General features: G+C 36.4%; 1 protein-coding gene across 1 annotated transcript in view; it reads right to left on the minus strand.

Annotated features, from left to right (window-relative positions):
- The window catches only part of Polr2A (RNA polymerase II subunit RpII215), a 59,367-nt gene that overhangs the window by 36,130 nt on the left and 6,392 nt on the right, over positions 1-16,845 (minus strand). Inside the window, exons 2-10 of the mRNA XM_081756849.1 lie at positions 15,832-15,964; positions 13,884-14,020; positions 13,360-13,515; positions 12,016-12,178; positions 8,254-8,384; positions 7,638-7,798; positions 4,768-4,989; positions 1,814-2,071; positions 622-832 (exon numbers count right to left, since the gene is read on the minus strand). Of these exons, the coding sequence (XP_081612975.1) occupies positions 622-832; positions 1,814-2,071; positions 4,768-4,989; positions 7,638-7,798; positions 8,254-8,384; positions 12,016-12,178; positions 13,360-13,515; positions 13,884-14,020; positions 15,832-15,964 (1,572 nt within the window). The remainder of the gene's footprint in view (positions 1-621; positions 833-1,813; positions 2,072-4,767; positions 4,990-7,637; positions 7,799-8,253; positions 8,385-12,015; positions 12,179-13,359; positions 13,516-13,883; positions 14,021-15,831; positions 15,965-16,845) is intronic.

The raw sequence follows: 16,845 nt of genomic DNA on the forward strand, positions 1-16,845 counted from the left end.
CCAAAGTAACTTAAATAAATGTGTAACTGTTGCTACAATTACTTCTTTCAATTTCCTCAATGTAAAGCTAGGCTGCCAGCTGCAAGAATCTTGTATCTGCCATTAAAAAAATTCTTGCAACCCTACAATATTTCTCCATGTAAACATAGTCTTGAAAGGGACATGCAACAATTTTTTCATCTTGCAAAGAGTCAAACCATGTGCAACTGGGTCGTCTTGCTTGTTACCTGCTATCGCCTTCCCAAGAAAGAAAGGAAAAAAAAGTTTTGCTGCTTCCGAAACGACTGATTCTTTTGGAAGAGGAAGGGAAGAGCGCCAAAATACAAGTTTTTAATGAGGAGGTTCACTATTTGTCCACTAGAGTGCAGTGCTGCATGGGTGGAGATATCTTTCTTGCTTTTAGAAAGTTGTAATGTGTAAATAGTAAAGAGAAAGATGGGGTTGAAAGATATTTTAATGCAGCTACAAGGATCTTGCAGCATGGCAACCTAGTTTTAAAATCCATTCTGATTATAAATCTTGATATTACGTAAGATATAATAACATCGATAGTCAAAATGTTTAATACGCCTAATTATATTAACAATTTTAACAATTAGCAACAGTACACCAAGTACTTACTTTCTCCAAAAATACATCTCTTTTGGTCATTTTCCTAACAGCAGTCAGAGTATCCTGCACAATACCCATAACGGGTTTGTTGGACTGGGGGGTAATAATTTGTCTAGGCGTTACGTGAATGTTCTCTACTTCAGCTCTCGTTTCCATAGACTGTGGCACATGAAGGTTCATCTCGTCACCGTCGAAATCGGCGTTGTAAGGCGATGTTACACTAGAATATTAAAAGTATGCTTTATATTAATATTCATACAAATAAACTCAGCAAAGAACTATGGCAGAATAAATATATATTACTAAACTATATTACAAAATGTTCCAAGTATCAGTTTTAGTTAAGTTGTGTAAATATGTAAGAAAAGCTTGTTGTCTTGTGTTGCATTGATTTATTGGTCTGACCAATATATTTTGGCCGCCATCCTGTGGACATTGGTGCCTCAGCTTATTTTTGCAGGTAACTGTGTTTTCGTACATGCTTTCTGTTTCCATCTTCTTTCAATTATGTGTCTAAAATTGTGAGAAAACGTTTAGAATTATTGGATAACAATCACTACAAGAAGAAGGGATAAAGTAACAGCCACTTTATTTTTGTAGTGATGGTTACACAGTAATTCTAAGTGTTTTCTCAATTTATGGTATACAATTAAAAGATTAAAAAAAAAAAAAAAATACCTAGAAAAATAAGCTAAAGTCCCGATGATATTCTCAAGATGATGAACAAAATATATTGGACAGATAAATAAATAATGAAACACAAGATAAGTTTTTATTTTACTATAAACTGTGTTATACTTAAATAATAATAAAAAGAAAATATTCAATCGTACTGACTTATTTACTATTTTGCTTACTTTCATAATTCACACGAACCCAAAATACCACATAGTACACATGTTTACGACAGGACATAATATGCATTTAACAAATATTCATAGCTAATATTCATACAAAAACTCGCATTTTCTGTTCACGACAGTTCTAAAACAAGATTTTGTGCTTTGTAGAGAAAAGATGCACATAATATTTATGTACATGTGAGATGATATAAAATGGAATGTGTTTAAAATATAATGAAACATATCATGATCACCGGAGGCCGATCCTTTCACCATCAGAAAATAAACACACAAGCAAATCAAAGGACAGAATTACAAATAACGCCTTATTCTTTCTCCTTTTTCATAAAATTATTTACCTCAAATTCATCCTAAACGTTGACCATGGCAGAACCTTGACACGATGACCCATCATGGACATTTTGTGCAACGTAGGTTGTCGATTGAAAATAACCAAATCGCCGTCTCGAATATGTCTTTCTACTTTGTAGCCGCACTGCAAGTGGAGATCTGAAGGCTTTGGGTGGAAACGCAAGTCAATACGTTCCCCATTGTCACGGACAATGTACTTTGCACCTGGATACTGTGAATTGCCTCTTCGAACAAGATCTTGCATCCTGTATAAAAAAATTCACATATTAATTAGTTTGAAGTATCAACTTTCACTGTCTAATGCAATGTAGATCGCTCCTATCAAGTCTTTGTAAAAGACTTTAACACAAGTAATATAGATGCCCTTCCATTTCTCTATGTCTTAAATAAACCCTAAGCTCAGTTATAAAAACATTATGCTAGTTTATCTAGAAGCGCACCATTACAAGCATAAAGGGAAGTACTGTATTCAACACCATATTTTCATTTTAACATTCCAGAATTATGCCGTTTAGGCCAAGGAAGACGATTATTGCAAGTGAGTAATGATGTACAACTGCTGGAATGAGAATGTCGAAGGAAACAGGAGTGCCCGAGAAAATCCATTGACATAATGTCCACCACAAACACTTGGCCAAGGATCGACGGAGGGATCACATGCACCAGAAGTAAGCACTCTACCACTGAGCAAAGTGCCCTCCCAGGGTGTCTACTAAAATTCCAAAATTAAATTTCGTGACCTTTTCTTTACCAAATCATAAGATTTCCTAACATTTTCAAGAGCGAATTTGGGTGCGAATTTTCATCCATGCGATAGAAACGTACTTTGGTTGCGATTTGTACCGTCTAAAGCCGGCCATAGACAATTTTGGTGGTGAATTTTGACGTTTTATAGAACAAAATTTTCCAATCTGTACTTACATTTGCACAGTTAAAAAAAAAAAAAAAAAAAAAAAAAAAAAAAAAAAAAAAAAAAAAAAAATCGTGACCCAAAAGCTAAATTTCGTGACTTTCACGACCGTTTTCTGATTTCGTGACCGATAGACACCCTGCCACCCTCCTCTCCCAACACTACTACATTTGATACACTTGATTGAACGTACTACACTTCAAGTTCAAGCGACAGTTATTCTTTCTTGTAACGACGGATGATACAGGTCATCTGACCTGCAGATAAATTATCAAAAGCTTTCTTGAACTTTTAGCTTAATGTTCCACAGTAATACTCTTTACACTAATGACGGGTAGTGATGGTAAGATTATGAAAGAATGGTGGAACGATAATGTAGGAGAATCTCGAGAAAATCAGACACGATACTGTTCACCACAAACTCTCAGTCTGGGATTGAAGTTGCGACCCTTCGCACCAGAGACGAGCGCTTTACCACTAAGCCACCGTGACCCTCGAACTTTACTTGATCTCCTGTAACTGTACATATTATGGAGTAACTGATTTTTTTCTGTACGACGATCATTGATTTGCACTTTATCCCTTCAAGTTCTTCAATTTAATTTTCAAACTCTAGAATTCCAAGATTTGTACACGTTTGGCACCCTCAAAGCTAACGATCTGACGAGCTAATATTTTGGAGGATTATTAACAAGTTTATCTGTCATAATCAGCAGCAATTCTTGCAACTGTTGAAAAAAATGAACAGTACGTTATCTTACAAATCTTATTTATTTATTGTTATTCGTCTCAATGATTTCTATAATAACCTTTATTCCTCCGCCTATGTAATTCTTTTGGAACTAAACACGCCAATTTTCTTAACTCGAAAGATTAAGCAGTGTTACTTTAAAGAAAGTTTTGACTTGAAGTAATATTTCGATCAATGGATATCCCTATAAAATTTTTCTGTGTACGGGAATGGAAACACCAGATTCGGAATCTAAAACTCTGCCAAATAATGTTTCACAAGATAAAGCTGAAGTCTAAAATTAATAAATAAATAATATTACTCGAGAAATATTTAATCTGATTTTGTAGGACTTTTCACTGAGAAATAAATAAAGCTGATTTTTCCAGGTCTGTAAAGTCAGTTTGGAAAAAATACGTAATTTTTTATTAAGTGCTAGGGGTCGGATTCACCTACCGATTAGTTTGGCTCATAAGTGAGTAGTCATGGCTGGCGCTTAAGGGTCTTCACTACAGCGAAATTAAACTACCGCTAATTTTAGTTTTTCTGTAATATCTTCAAAACAAATAAAAATATTGGAAAAGCAGAAACGTAGTGAACTAGACAACACGATTTTGCATGTGATACCTTTATCATAATTCACCTATTTGTTTTTGGTATGCCGCTATTTACAGAACCCTCAAAAAATGCTAAATCTATCTACAGTTGCAAATCGAAAGCAGATAGATAAGTTGTAATAACGGTACCACATGCAAAATCATATTGTCTATTTCACTACGTTTATGCTTTTCGAATATTTTTATTTGTTTTGAAATTATTACAGAAAAACACTAAAATTAGCCGTAGTTTAATTTCGCTGTAGTGAAGACCCTTAAGCAATTATTGATATGTTTGCTCTTATTTATGCTCAACACATATTACTTTCTAAAATTTAATTAATTACAAAATGAATGGTTGTTCGAGTTCCAGTCCAGTCACTTTGCGTTAGAATTCGCACTATAAAGGATTTGGTGTGTAAAATAATAAATCGCTGTTTCCTTCTTTCATTAGTATATACTATTAAGTAATTTAAATAAAACTTGATACCGACAGTGGAACTCCTCAGGGAAAAGCATCTTTTAAGGTTCTTACATGCTGATACAAAAGTTATCCCTGATTACACGGAAATCTTTTAACTTTCATAACGTAGGGAACTTTGTTGCAAAGCTACAAACATGAAAAGTAGAAAAGTACAGCTAACATTATTATTATTTTCCAATTAAAAAAAAAAAAAAAAAAAAAAAATCAAAACTTGTACTTACTTGTCAATGTTGAAAGGTGTAACAATTTCTGGAAATGTTAAATTCTGTGCAACGGAACGAGGGACTCCTACTTGGTCGATTCGAAGGTTTGGATCCGGTGTGATTACAGTTCGAGCAGAGAAGTCGACTCGTTTACCCATCAAGTTACCTCGGATTCTTCCTTCCTTACCCTTCAATCGACCTTTAATTGCTTTGATTGGTTTACCTGACTTCTGCATAGCTCTGAAGAAAAAAAAATACCAATGAATTACTGCATTATTTTCTGAAATAGAATAATTCAAATATTGATATAAAAATTCAAATATAAAATGCACAGAATAACAATGAGCTAACAACTTCATGCCTTATTACTTTAACACACTGGTACAGAGACCTACATAAATCTTCAAGGGCACTGCAATCCTTCCGAAAGTCCGAGATCAGGGAATCCTAAAATTCCAAACAAGACATGCAATACATTAACGTCTGCACCTTTATGCTCAAACTAAACTAAATTCCTGGCGCAAGAGGCCTTAGGGACCAGGATCTAACAGCTCTTGTGGAACTCTCGCCTTCGCGACGTTGTGTGGGCAAACCATCGGCTTCACTCGCCATTAATAGTGGTTTTCTAGATCAAAGTTCACTACTTCAAATGAAAATGAAATGTTTAAGTTTGACGCCTCACAGTTATACCGATTCATTACAAGTAGCTCCTCAATTGTCCTCACGACGCTGGAAGGACGACGCAATGCCAACATCATCTGATAATTACGATCTTTCCTCTGATTACACTCGGCACAACTTGACTTCACTGATCTCATAAAAAGCGGTCTTTCAATGAGGTAAGAGTCATGGCATCTTAACGAATATTCTATGTAACAGCTAGGGCCCAGAAGTTGAGGAAAATCCTCTTTTTTAGGAGTGCCCGAAGACGAGACTTGATATATATATATATATATTATTTTTTCATTTTCGGTCATTGTAGGCCAGAAAATGGTGGATTTTATTTGTCCTTTTTTGCCTTTTTCGGCGTTTTTTTTTTTTTTTAATTGGTCTTTTTAAAAGCTTTTCATAGGTCTTAAGTCTTTTTTTTTTTTTGCACTTCATTTTTCGGCAATGAATTTACTGGCCATTACTTCGAATCACCACCACCTCTTAAAACGTCCTTTCTTTAGTAAAGAAAATTCAAAAGATAAGACATTCTTCAACGACTGGAATGATAAGACCAGATCTGCAACAATCACAAGTCAGAGAAGGAGGCGTAACAATGTCCTGCAGCAAGGGTAGGGGGGTGAAGGTGGGAAGTAGTCTTATTTTAGTTTGTACTTCACTTTGTGGAAGGACAGAATATTAACCTACCAGAAGCTTGTATTTCTTGAGCCCTATATTAATTAAATATGTAATTCTAATTAAATTGGGTCTTATTTTTACGTCCTTTTTTTCCAGTTTTTAGATCTTTTAGATATTTTTAGGTCAATTTATAGGTCCTTTTTAGGCAATTTTTAGGTCTTCAGCTTCCCAGCCCTAGTAATAACAGAATGAAAATTCTACCTGAACAGTGTAATTCCTGTTTAAAAAACAAACTAGGAAACTAAAATAAAGAAACATGTCAGGAGAAAATAAAGGAAAATGGACGCCAAATATATCAATGGAGCTGTTTAAGAACTACCAAAACACTTAAGTGATCCCATACATTTGACCAAAGTAAACACATTACTAAACATGGAAGATCCACAATTGAATTTAGAAGGCAACCTAGCTATGCAATTGGATCTAATAATTTAGAAATTCGAACTCCAATTAACGAAATTTACGTAAATATAATTACACACCGAGATATCCGTGAAAAAGACATTTAATCACTAACTCTAGTTTTATATATTTTCCTTTACAAATTAAAGTATGGTATTAAGGTTGGTGTAAAGGGACAAGTTTTGCCAATAAATGTCACTACAGTCTTCGTGTCTCTCTTATGTATTTTTTAATTTTCACGAAAATTTACAATTTGTTTTACAAATTTCAACCTAGAGACTTGAAATTTTTGGAGAAAGAACTTGATAACCTATCGAAGGCAACCATCCGTGCCGATTTCTTATTTAGAATTTTCTTCATTGTCGAAAGAGTTATATTGTTAAAGGTTTGGATCTCTCTTTCAACAAACAAGCCATTTCAACAATGAAGAAAATTCTAAATAAAAAATCGGCACGGATTGTTGCCTTCGATAGGTTATGAAGTTCCTTCTCGAAAAAATTGAAATCTCTAGTTTGAAATTTGTAAGAGAAATCGTAAATTTTCGTGAAAGATAAAAAATACATGAGAGAGATACAAAGACTGTATTCACATCTATCGGCAAAACTTGTCCCTTTAAACTAACCTTAATGCAGGCCAGCGGAACTAAAGATGAAAGTTATCCTGTGCAAACACGTTACTTATTAAAATGTACAGTTCTTCTAGTTATATTTGCACTGTCGGAGTCCCATAAAAACAACATATTTATAATTCAAGTTAACAAGACGAAACAGGATAGAACAAAAGAAGAATCACCTTGAAGAAACAAGCAGGACTTCAGCTAATGAAATTACTACTGAAGCAATTTCATTCTAATATAACGAGACGTGTGATTTCCAAGCACTGGTAAAACTGAAGCCAAGTAATCCAAATAATACAACACCAAGATGGATAACGTAACCCTGCTGCAAACAATACAATACCACTTCCAAACCCAATCAAAGCTCGGACTCAAGCACTGTACCCTATAAACCTCTTTTAAAGTTATTTGTACAACCTATTGCAGCCCAAGTTAGAAGTTAAATAAAGAAATGGACAAAACGCCAAAACAACAAATTCCTAATATTTTGCTAAAAGCTGAATATCTATATAGGTATACTTACTTCGGCATTCCTGGCATATCATTATCAACCAGTGTAGCTACGTGGAACTGCAACATTTTTATATTTTCTGCGATGACGTGGGCTGCAGCACCAGCCTGTTCATTCCTTGTAAGCTCGTTGTTAGCTTTTATAATATCCGCCAGTTTGTGGGTCAAGTCGTCCTGTTGAAATAATAATACGATCCATTATAATTTCCGTAGATTATACGTTGAATCCCATATCAAAAGGGATTAACTACATTTTTGACGAAACTGAGATAGAGAAAAATTTGTATTGAGAACTGAAAGTTTTATCATGTCAGAATGCACTCGTTACAGTTTATTCCAGCTCCTGGCAAACTAAAGAAGTTACAGATTTGGTTCATTCTGACATGGTAAAACTTTCAGTTGACGACATCTACAAAATAACTTCGGATTGTTGTCATACTTCAGCATAAACCAACTTGATGATTGATTACAAATGGATATTCTGTGAATTATTATGTAGTTCTATGTACTCTGCAAGGATTAAAGCCAGAGGAATACCCCCATATTCTTCCTTTATCTATGCCAATGATAGCAAAGCTTAAGATTTTAAAAAAATTATAATTCTTGTATTAGTAAAAATAAAATTGTACCTGATTCCTGGCTGATCCATACATCACAACAGCCGGTCTTACAGGCAACGGAGGAACCGGCAACACTGTAACGATCATCCAATCAGGACGAGCGTATTTTGGATCCATTCCGAGGATGAAACATTCTTCGTCTGGAATTTAAAAAAAAAAAAGTTTAGATTAAAAAAAACGGAATGAAATAAAAACTGACATGAATTAATCATATCCTATCAAAACATGCAATAATTAATACGCTATAGCTCTCTCCAAACAAGATGCAAAATTTTCCAAGTTCTTTGTTAGCCACCGCCTCAGGAAGATCAAGTTCAATGATTGGTTAACTACAGTTCAAGGTCACTTTACAGCCCAAGGATAAGTAACCCATCGGGATTCAAACCCGGGACCATGTGCCTTTGCTACTTGGTCGCGAAGGGGCCCAACGATCAAGTTAATGAACAAATTATACAGGGTGCGGCACGTAAAACCGGCCCGTCGTAATATTCTGGTATATTGTGTTTTTGGCAACACTTAAATAATCTACCTTCCTACCAAGCGATGGCGTGTCGAGGTCGGGTCGACTTACGTGACCCGCAGCAGTCACGTGCAGCCGCAGCCAGTGAAACTTGCCGAAACCAGTTGAGAAAAAGGGGACTGAAGTTAAAACCGTACCAAATAAGTGTTGTGCAAGAACTGAAGGAGCCTGACCTGCAGAAGAGGGTGCATTTCTGTTCATGGCTGTTGAGCAATGTTGCCAGTGGTTTCTTGGATCCACTAATGCTCATCATGAGTGACGAGGCGTGGTTCCACCTGTCTGGGTACGTAAATTCCCAAAACAACCGGTATTGGTCGACAGAAAATCCACACGCAATCCACCAGGTACCCTTGCATGATGAGAAGATTGGTGTTTGGTGTGCCATTTCCGCCACACGCGTTATTGGGCCCATATTCTTTGAGACGACAGTGAACAGTGACGTGTATGGGAATCCTGGAGGAGTTTTATCCACACATTACCGAAGAGGAGCGTCAGTTATGTTACTTTCAGCAGGGCGGTGCAACATGCCACACATCAGCTGCATCATTGTCCCTTGTGCATGAGATGTTTACACCAGAGAGGACAATCAGCAAAGGCTTGTGGCCTCCTCGGTCACCAGACTTGTCCACGTGTGACTTTTACTTATGGGGACTGTTAAAGGGAAGAGTATACGAAACAAATCCACACACAATTGAAGAACTCAAGACCAGGATCCAGGATGTCACCAATAGCATTACAACACAAGAACTGACAAGGGTATATATGAATCTCCTCAATCGTGCTCACATGTGTGTTGAAGTGGGCGGAGGACACTTCCAGCACCTGCTGTGAAGGTGAGTAGTCATATTCAATACATTACATTTCATTTTGTGTGTTCACTTTACGGGCCGGTTTTACGTGCCGCACCCTGTATATATAAAACAGATTCCTCAGATCAAAATAAGAAAAAAAAGTTCATATGGACCTGTGCTCAATAGTGGAGAGTTTCGGAGTTATAGGGTGCCGAAAACGTGAAACAAGTGAACTTAGAAGTTCATAGCTCCACTACTAGGGGAGCTATCGTATCGGGTGAAGACATCACTGAAGAACTGGTATGTGAACTATCCAAATGTCCATGTTTAAGAATGCTCCAGTACTTGCACACCAATTTTTAGAGGTAGGCGGAGCGTGATCAAGCAATCCTAAACAGCCTCTCTAAAAATGATTGAGGAAGTACCGGAGGTTCTGAAAGATGAATATTTGGATAGTCCACATACTAGTTCCTCAGTGATGTCTTGACCCGACTACGATTGGTCCAATAGTAGTGGAGCTATGGAACTTTAAAAGCACGCTTATTTCACATTTTCGACACCCTATAACTCCGAAATTATCTACTTTTGAGCACAGGTCTATATGAATTTTCTTTTCGTATTTTGACTTGAGGAATATATTTCCAAAATACTGAGACACATTTATGTAACACCCTGTACATATACTCAACACGAGTTGTGAATGAGAACACACTAGGTTACAAAAATCTTACTTTTCGATTCTCAAATAACAAATTTTGAAGAGCAATGGCAGAACCTGATACAAATACTGTAATTTTCAAAACTCTGCAATAATGATAATTTAATATTATTACAATCTACGACAGACACTGTTCTAGAAGGTTTCCTAATTTTCTATTCAATTATAACGTCACAATTTGGTACATTCTATCTTAAAAATGAAATGAAATCTTTGAGTTTAACCCATGCTTATGCCGGTTAGGCTCAAGGAGACGGTGATGAGTAATGAATGAAATGGTGGAATGAAGAAAGTGGGAGAACCACGAGGAAAACCACGCACACGGTGTTTGTCCACCACAAAGTTCACTTGGCGGGGGCTGGGATCAAACCCGGGACCCCAAGCACCAGAGGTGAACGCTCTGCCACTGAGCCATCGTGGCCCCACATTCTATCTTAGAATAAAGTGTGAAACAACTGTTCATTAATATGAACAGTAAGCAAAACTTTTCATTATGTTAAAACCTTAAAAGAATCCTTTTATATATATCGATAGATAAATATAGATATTAAAGTACAGAATTTTTACTTACTGTTAACAAATATGCATCTCATTGTATCAAGTAGTAGTTCCATTATTATCAATTCACTGACTATATAACATGGATACATTCTTTCAGCACACGACGAAACAAAAAATTATACTATGTCATCAGATAATACGAAGCCATCAAAAATACTTTTCTAATTTTTTCTTTCTTACCCCCTTCCCACAAAAAAATACAACTGATTGACCCTCTTAAATAAGAATTTCGGCAATGTATATGAACGTATTTGTCTTTGAAAACTGTACTGAAATCGATGCGAGACTATCAAAAGCTGTCACTAAAAACGGTAGACAGTTTAGCTGATAAATGTACAATAACGTAACGTAATTTTCAATGAATGGAAAATTATTCATTTCTTGAATAATACATCCATACAAATACAAGCTCCCCTTAAGACTTTCAGACTCGAGAATCGGATCTTGGTTTATCAGAGTCTATTAAAAATTGCACACTTCCTGTAACATGCGTTTTCTTCCTCCCTAGTCAACCACTACTACAGAAATATTTTCTATTTTTCCTTTAAAAGTAATCTAAAAATATCGCATTTCCTGGTTATTATTTATAACATTTCCATGCCTTTATACAGTTAATAAACAACCATACAATCTCATCGAATAACCATCATCATCAGCAACGCTGCTCCAACCACTTCTTCATGTTAGCTTAAAACTGTTCAGGGATTAGGGATTAGATTTCACGCCTTCGGCATCTATGACCATGTTAGCCCGTTACGTATGAAAATTGATGTCCTCCGGCGATCACACTATTCGAGAAAAGGGAAGGAAGCGGCCTGGGAGCTGTAAGTTAGGTACCATCCCGACATTTTCCAAGTGTGAAGGAGGAAAATTTCACTCAAAATGGCTGGCCTGAAAAAGCTTTTATACTTTCTCGACCGAATGCCCCACCGGGAATCGAATCGGGGACAGCTCGCACCAAAGGCGAGAGCATTAGCGACTACGCCAAAGAATGTTCAAGTTCATATTACAATATACACAATTGCAACGGAAGTTTCTTCAACATCATTGCTAAAGACGGAAGTTATTTGTTCAAACCATACTGTTATTTATAAAATTTCGACGCTTACTAGGCAATATTTTGATTATTACTGAATTATCTGTCCATTCATGTCTTTAACCAAGTTTATAGTTAACTATACCTGAAATATGTTTGAAAATTTCCCAAACTCTCTCAGCACTCAGACTTATTTTCTTCTCTTGTGAGTCTTCGTTAACGTGCTTCCATTCTGCTGTTAAATCCAAACCCGCTCGTCTGATGCTCGGCTGGTAACGTCCACAACCACCGTGTCCTGACCTTTTAGCCTATAAAACAAAAAGGCATGTTTCAAACCATTACATACAACACTACAAGTAGTTTAGAAGTAGGCATTTATATTGTAATATCCCACGTGATGTGGTAATCTAACATTTCCACACGCCAGTGTTTACAAACACCACCACTTGCTTTGGCAAGAAGATTTTACACCCGATGAATCTCCAATCATTTGCAGACGACGGTTTTTAGTCCCTCCCACGGAGCAGTAGCACCACCGCCACCCAAGGAACGCTATAAATTGGATGAATCACGGCAATTCTGTACCAGTTTTCTTGTGACCCTCCTACTGTTTGCCACGGAACATTAGGAGTAACCTAACCCCAGGCCTCTAGTCTGCTACGGGACTACACCTATCCTATCTCCTGGCTTACCCTGCTACGGGGCTCTGTCTGGGAATCCTAACTACAGCCGCTTAAACTGCTACGGGGATCTGTTGGCCAGTTAACCCTCCTCTGCTTGCTACGGAGCATTAGGTCCCTAACTCCTCTCTGCTTAGTCTGCTACGGGGCTCTGTAGAGATCCTGTCTGCGACCTTACGGTCAAAGACTACCTTTAACTAACCTTGTATACTAGAGAGATTTGTACAGTATTTTGTAAAAATACTTTTATAGTGAAACTTTCATAATAAAAGCCGGTAGTGGGAGTCGATTCCGGACACACTTTTTATTAACGCTCTACCTACCTACATGGGACAAAGTTTTACAATATAGTTAGTGCGTTGAATTGGAGTTTACCATCCTTTACACCACCGAGGCTAAAAGTGGCGTACACCTGCACAGTTTAATGAGGGGTTCCAAGTCACAAGAGCCCCCATTGGGAATCAGTATTTATATCTACTTATAAAGTGTAAGGAACATGCATTTATATTACGAACATTCCTTTCTGCGTTCCACGGAGGTGCACTACATATTTACGTCTTGCTTGAGGGCTGAACATATATTAATTTAATCAAAGGGTTTTTAATAAATGTAATTGCTTTAGTTGTGTAGCACTGTGTTATTAAATGAGGTACATACATCAATACTAATATACATGAAAATTAGAAAACACAATCCATTAGGAAAGAATGTCTGAAGGAGAGATTAGTTACTTAAAAAGAATAAAGAGCAAAACAAGAACAATTACTGAGAAGAGGAAGTGACTATTGTAATTAGAGGAAACTACATACCTGTGAAGATGGATCATCTGGGTTTTCCTTCTGAACATCCATCTCGTCACCTCCCTCGCAAATGTTCTTTCCTTTACACAAATCGTAGACGAAAGCAAAACGTTTCCTCGGCTGACCTTTTGATTTCATTACAATCTCTTTGATTTTAGGATTATTCTAAAACAAACACAATGAAATTACTTTACAAGCGTGTAAGTACAAAATATTTACACAGTATGTACAAATATTTCTTGACAGAACACTTGTAACAAAACAAATATCTTTCATTATGTCTATCACTGAATTTTCTTTTGAAACTGAAAAAAGGACACTAAGGATTTTACAGTACCATTACTCATTTTACATGTTGATAGGATAAAATTAAGCTCGTAATAAGACTGCATAAACTGAACAATAAAGATTAAATGACATATTATCTACGATTTGGAAAATAGTGATATTAATGTATTTGCTCTTGACACTGGGTATAATTTTGTGCTCAACATGAAATAAGTCAGTAAAATGTGGCCATTAACTTTACTTACCGGGCTGACTAAAAGTTTCGAACAATAAAAACACACACATCGGAGGATCTTAATTGTCTTCGTGATGAATCCAATGTGATAAACCGGTTTCGCTAAATCAATATGTCCGAAGTGTCCGGGACATTCAGTCATGTTACCTAAAAATAGTAAGACATGAATAGTGTTAAAAGGGCAATTTTAATTATTGATATCTTTTAACGTTATGGTTTAAAAAAAAAAATCACGCTTTTTACAAGCTCTGAAAACTCATGCACAAATGAAGTTGCTATCTTAAGACTCTTCACTACTTGTGTCTTACCAACCTGCTCAATTTATTAATGGTACTAACTAAAACCGCACATAGTCACTTGGACGGTCAGATCTCTTGGTACAGCACTGTGTCTCAGTCGCTTATACGTGATTCTTAAACAGTTTCTAGATGCCAGACCAATAATTTTTTTCAGAATCATGGTATTTAATAAAATAAGGATTCACTCTTGAAGAAGCCCATAAGAGTTAAATAAAACCTTGGTTAATAGCAATGGATGACCAAACATACATACAAACTATCAAAATTGCTACTTTGGGAGCTACTAAATAAACTTTATATGACACCTTTACGTTAATCGAGAACAAAGGAATACTTATAAAAACAGGCCACCCTTCTCTCCAACGAGGAGATGTAACATTAGAACTTCCAGAAAAGCTTCATCATATTGTTTCAGCCAATTTTAAAGAAAATGAGACTAACTCCCAAAAATATTCTAAACAAAATAAACACAATTACTTTAACGTGATATTTAAATTTTATAAAAAGACCTCATTGGAAGAATGTTAATATTCATATGCAAATATTTAAACTTTATAATTATTTGGAGGAGGTGATACTACAGCTGTCCATGCTAACTCTGTAGCTTCCATTTCTTTGTTCGCTTTTGTTAGACGTTGCAAAATATATTTATCATACAAAACATTAAAACGTACAAGAAACGCAACACAAATATTTGAATTGACTGCTTCAGACTTGGTTCATTTGCATCATTGAACTACCATGTTAAAATTATCGATTTATCTCATGAAATAAGCAAAACAAACAAACAAAAAAAATCTAAGCAACATTTCAATTATCCCTGATTTCAGGTTAAGTATATTGTTCTCAGGTATAACTGTCCCATCCCATTACGAAGACCAATATCAAAAGCATAAAAAGGCATGATTCTGACTATTGCAACCTTGAATGTATAATTAATCGCGAACTGGAAGAGAAAAGACCCTACAAGTTTTCGAAAACATAGTTAAGAAGAGATACCGGTAGGGCAAAAGACATCTGGACGAACGAGAGAGCAGAGATGAAGCGTCACAAAAATACATTTCATCTCCACCCTAACTAAAACCGGAACTGGAAGAAATACACTACAAGTTCCGGTTTCAATACTGATCTACCCTCGGCAAAAATGATCACTGTGAGAAGCATTTTTTTTTTTTTTTTTTGAAGCGATTAAGCGTTCCAAGTGTTGATATCAATTCCTCTCTTAGTCCTCTGTTCATACCGGAAGTATCAGAAATCGATTACTTCCGGTCTTCACGATGAGTGCTATAAAGTAAAAACGGCAATAGATAGCGGAAAGAAATTTTATGCAGTCAAACGTCTCACAAGTAAATTCTATTTTCAATCTAATATCTCTACTAAAACCAGAACTGGCAGGAATAACTTCCGGTTTTAATACCAATTGACTAATTCCAATCGCGTGACACTGCTACTTTAGTTCATGGCTCAATTAATGGCCATTATTGGTTTCTTCTCACACTAAGGTCACCTGTACGGCAATTCTACACAGCAATTCAAGAGAGTACATCGCTGTTTGTCTGTTGGCAACCAGTATTCCCAATCAATGAAGGAAGAAAAAATAATCGGGACGATTACCATATTCACATGTACATAAACAGATCCAAAAAAAATGCTAGTTACCTGCACATGTCTGACAACGAGACATTCTGTCCATAACTCCCTGTCGAGGATCCATGAGACCTCCAAGTTTCGGCCGTCCGCCTTCCATAGTCTCTGGAAAGCGGATTCCGCCCTCCGTAACTGACATCCGACGCTGAAAAGAAAGAACAAAAAAAAAAAAAAAAGTATTATAAATGAACTGTAATTGTACCATACGAGAATATGCTTAACATCATGTTCACTTTATACTGGATACATACAATGCTCTAATTAAAGAAAAATTTCTAGTGGTTACGTTCTAATTCTGTGTCCTTTAGGCTAAAGGAGATAATTAAAGAGGCGATTATGAAATAAGCTGTGGAAGTAGAATGTGGGAGGAAAAGGGAAAACCCCGATAAAAATCAACGGATACATGCTGTCCAAATCACCAACTTCTTGAGGCTGAAAACTGACATCTCGAACCACAGAGCCATCTTGTTCCCTGGAATGTTCGAAAACTCAGGGATATCCCCTTCTACTCAAGTCATGTGATTTGACACATATTTTGAAAAGAATATCGGAGTTAATTTGTACTGAAAGCTTCCGTTCAATGAAAATTTTCGAGTATACTTATTGGAAAAATCTCATGGAATATTTCAACATAAACTATGGGTATTATTTAGTTTATCCCCCAAATCATTTGGTAGTGACTTTGACTCACTTGGTTGTGATTACGAATCGTTATTTGTAACTGTGATGAGTACACAGTGTGGGCGAAAGGCATAAAAACTACACTGCATAAAAAACATGAATTAACTTGTGCTCGGTGGCCACTGAAAAGCACGAATGTTATCTAATCAAGTCAGGACAGGAGCGCAGCAGGGAGCCCGAATGGCAGCTGGGGATCTGTAGGGAGCAAGCGTGTCGGTGATGGTGGGTAAATGTATAAACTAGTTGTTTACAACAGGGTTTGCCCAAGTGGGCCCAGCCCGAAAAAACCCGCCGGGTTATTTCCGTTTGGACCCACCTGAAAAAACCCACTTTAAAACCCACCTG

The sequence above is a fragment of the Thermobia domestica genome, chromosome 4 (genome assembly GCF_964235325.1).
Source record: "Thermobia domestica chromosome 4, izTheDome1.hap1.1, whole genome shotgun sequence".
Classification (NCBI taxonomy): Eukaryota; Metazoa; Arthropoda; class Insecta; order Zygentoma; family Lepismatidae; genus Thermobia; species Thermobia domestica.